This window comes from Chiloscyllium plagiosum, chromosome 39 (genome assembly GCF_004010195.1).
Source record: "Chiloscyllium plagiosum isolate BGI_BamShark_2017 chromosome 39, ASM401019v2, whole genome shotgun sequence".
NCBI lineage: Eukaryota > Metazoa > Chordata > Chondrichthyes > Orectolobiformes > Hemiscylliidae > Chiloscyllium > Chiloscyllium plagiosum.
In genome coordinates this window covers 2903166-2905228 of record NC_057748.1, presented here as the reverse complement: position 1 = coordinate 2905228, position 2063 = coordinate 2903166, and the positions used below count along the sequence as shown (strand labels likewise).

Sequence of the window (2063 nt, the reverse complement as noted above, 5' to 3'; positions counted from 1 at the left end):
GTCAGTGTGTGAGGGGAAGTGATTGGATGGGGATAGAATGTGTCAGTGTGTGAGGGGAAAGATTGGATGGGGATAGAGTGTGTGTCAGTGTGTGAGGGTAAGGGATTGGATGGGGATAGAGTGTGTGGAAGAATGAAAGGCTGAAGTGTGTTTGTGTAAGTTGGCAACAACTCAGAGGAGTGCAGTATGGAAATGTGAAGAGTGAAATGGGGAGACATCAGGCTTTGCTCTCATTCTAAATATGGCCTTGGTACTCTAACCTGCTGTTCCATTGGGCCAATAGCTGCAAGTGTTCAATATATCTTGTTAAACTAATCAAAATAAACCACCGACAAAATAGCACTTGGTACAGGATGAAGTGCCGGGAGACCTTAAATGGATTATATCTTCATTAAGGGAACTGTAGAGCTGCTTCACATTACGAGTACAATCTAAAGCATTTGAGTGCAGTGTTTGTACTAATCTCAAGTGCAGTTATTTTACCTGTTTTCACATGAAACAAACCATTACCTTCTAATTAGTTGACATTCAATTCTGTCCAAACCCCATTTACTTTTGAAAATAGTGTTTTCAGAACATCACAAGCACCCCCACCTCACCTGTCCCTCCAAATCCAGCTGAAAGCCCAGATATCGATCTCAGTGTGAGAGTGAACGGGGATATAGTACAGGAGCTGCACTGATCGGTGTCACACAATGACAAGAGGCCAAGGATTGAAAGAGAAGAGGGTGAGCAGAGGGGAGAGAATGAGAATGTCCTGGCTGGCCGAGGGGAGTGTGATCAGGTTGATATTCAGGGAGTGAGGAGATCCTGGGAAAGAGGTATGCAGGTGTGTGTGTGTGCCTGTGTGTGTATACATCTGTCTCTGTGTGTGCATGTATCTGTGTGTGCGTGTCTGTGTGTACATCTGTCTCTGTGTGTGTGCATATATCTGTGTGTGTCTGTGTTTGTGTGTGTGTGTACCTCTGTCTGTGTGTGTGTATGTACCTGTGTGCGTCTGTGTGTGTGTGCATGTCTGTGTATGTGTATGTATCTGTGTGTGTGTGTGTGTATACCTCTGTGTGAGTGCATGTACCTCTGTGTGTATTTGTGTGTGTACATCTGTGTATGTGTGTTTCTGTGCACGTGTGTGAGAGGATAGGGTTCAGATTGGGCACAACTTCTGTGTTTACACAAGAATGGAGTTTTTGTGCATCAGTATGTGAAGGCCGGATGAAGGAGCACAAATTTGATCAAATGAAGGGAAGGGTAGTGAAGGGGCCAGTGGAATTGTGAGGGAGGTGGGCAGAGAGATTTCTAAACTCCTTCTGTTTGTGAGTCTGAATGCTGTTTATTGATTCCCTCAGTGTGTGTTCCTTTGCTTTGTGTAGGTATGAGGATCCTGGTCAATCTGTTACTGGACACCCTCCCGATGCTTGGCAATGTCCTGCTGCTTTGCTTCTTTGTATTTTTTATATTTGGAATCATCGGTGTGCAGCTGTGGGCCGGTCTCCTGAGGAACCGCTGCTTCCTGGAAGAGAACCTGACGTTGTGAGTGTTTGGAGGATTTAGCTGCAAGGTTGCGTACCTTACGTGTAGGTTGTACTGGATTGCCCGCTGGAGACTGCGATATTAGAGAGAGCCCAGCACCAAGAGGTGGAATTAGTAACGGGAATCAGTGTCAAGTCAGAATCACGCAATCCTTTCACAGCCACACACGAATCAACATCAGCACTCTCTTTACCTCCAACTCTCTGTCCCACTCTCTCCATCTGTCTGTCTCTCCCTCTCTCTGTCCCACTCTCCCCTCTGTCTGTCTCTCCCTTTCCTCTTTCCACCCCCCTCCATCTGTCTGTCTCTCCCTCTCTCTGTCCCACTCTCTCCATCTGTCTGTCCGTCTCTCCCTCTCTCTGTCCCACTCTCTCCATCTGTCTGTCTCTCTCTCTGTCTGTCTCTGTCCCTCTCTCTCCCTCTGTGTGGGAGGGGAGTCGGTGGATTAACCAGACTGAGGGATAGGTAGAGAGCAGAGAGACAGAAGGAGCTTTACTCTGTATCTAACCCCGTGCTGTCCCTGGGATGGGGGG

The 2063-nt window shown here is 47.4% G+C and overlaps 1 protein-coding gene across 4 annotated transcripts in view; it reads left to right on the top strand.

Annotated features, from left to right (window-relative positions):
- Positions 1-2063, top strand: part of cacna1ia (calcium voltage-gated channel subunit alpha1 Ia) — a 186398-nt gene that overhangs the window by 37394 nt on the left and 146941 nt on the right. For all 4 annotated transcript variants that reach the window (XM_043679497.1, XM_043679498.1, XM_043679496.1 and 1 more), the window contains exon 4: positions 1371-1530. In XM_043679497.1, coding sequence (XP_043535432.1) covers positions 1371-1530 — 160 coding nt within the window. The remainder of the gene's footprint in view (positions 1-1370; positions 1531-2063) is intronic.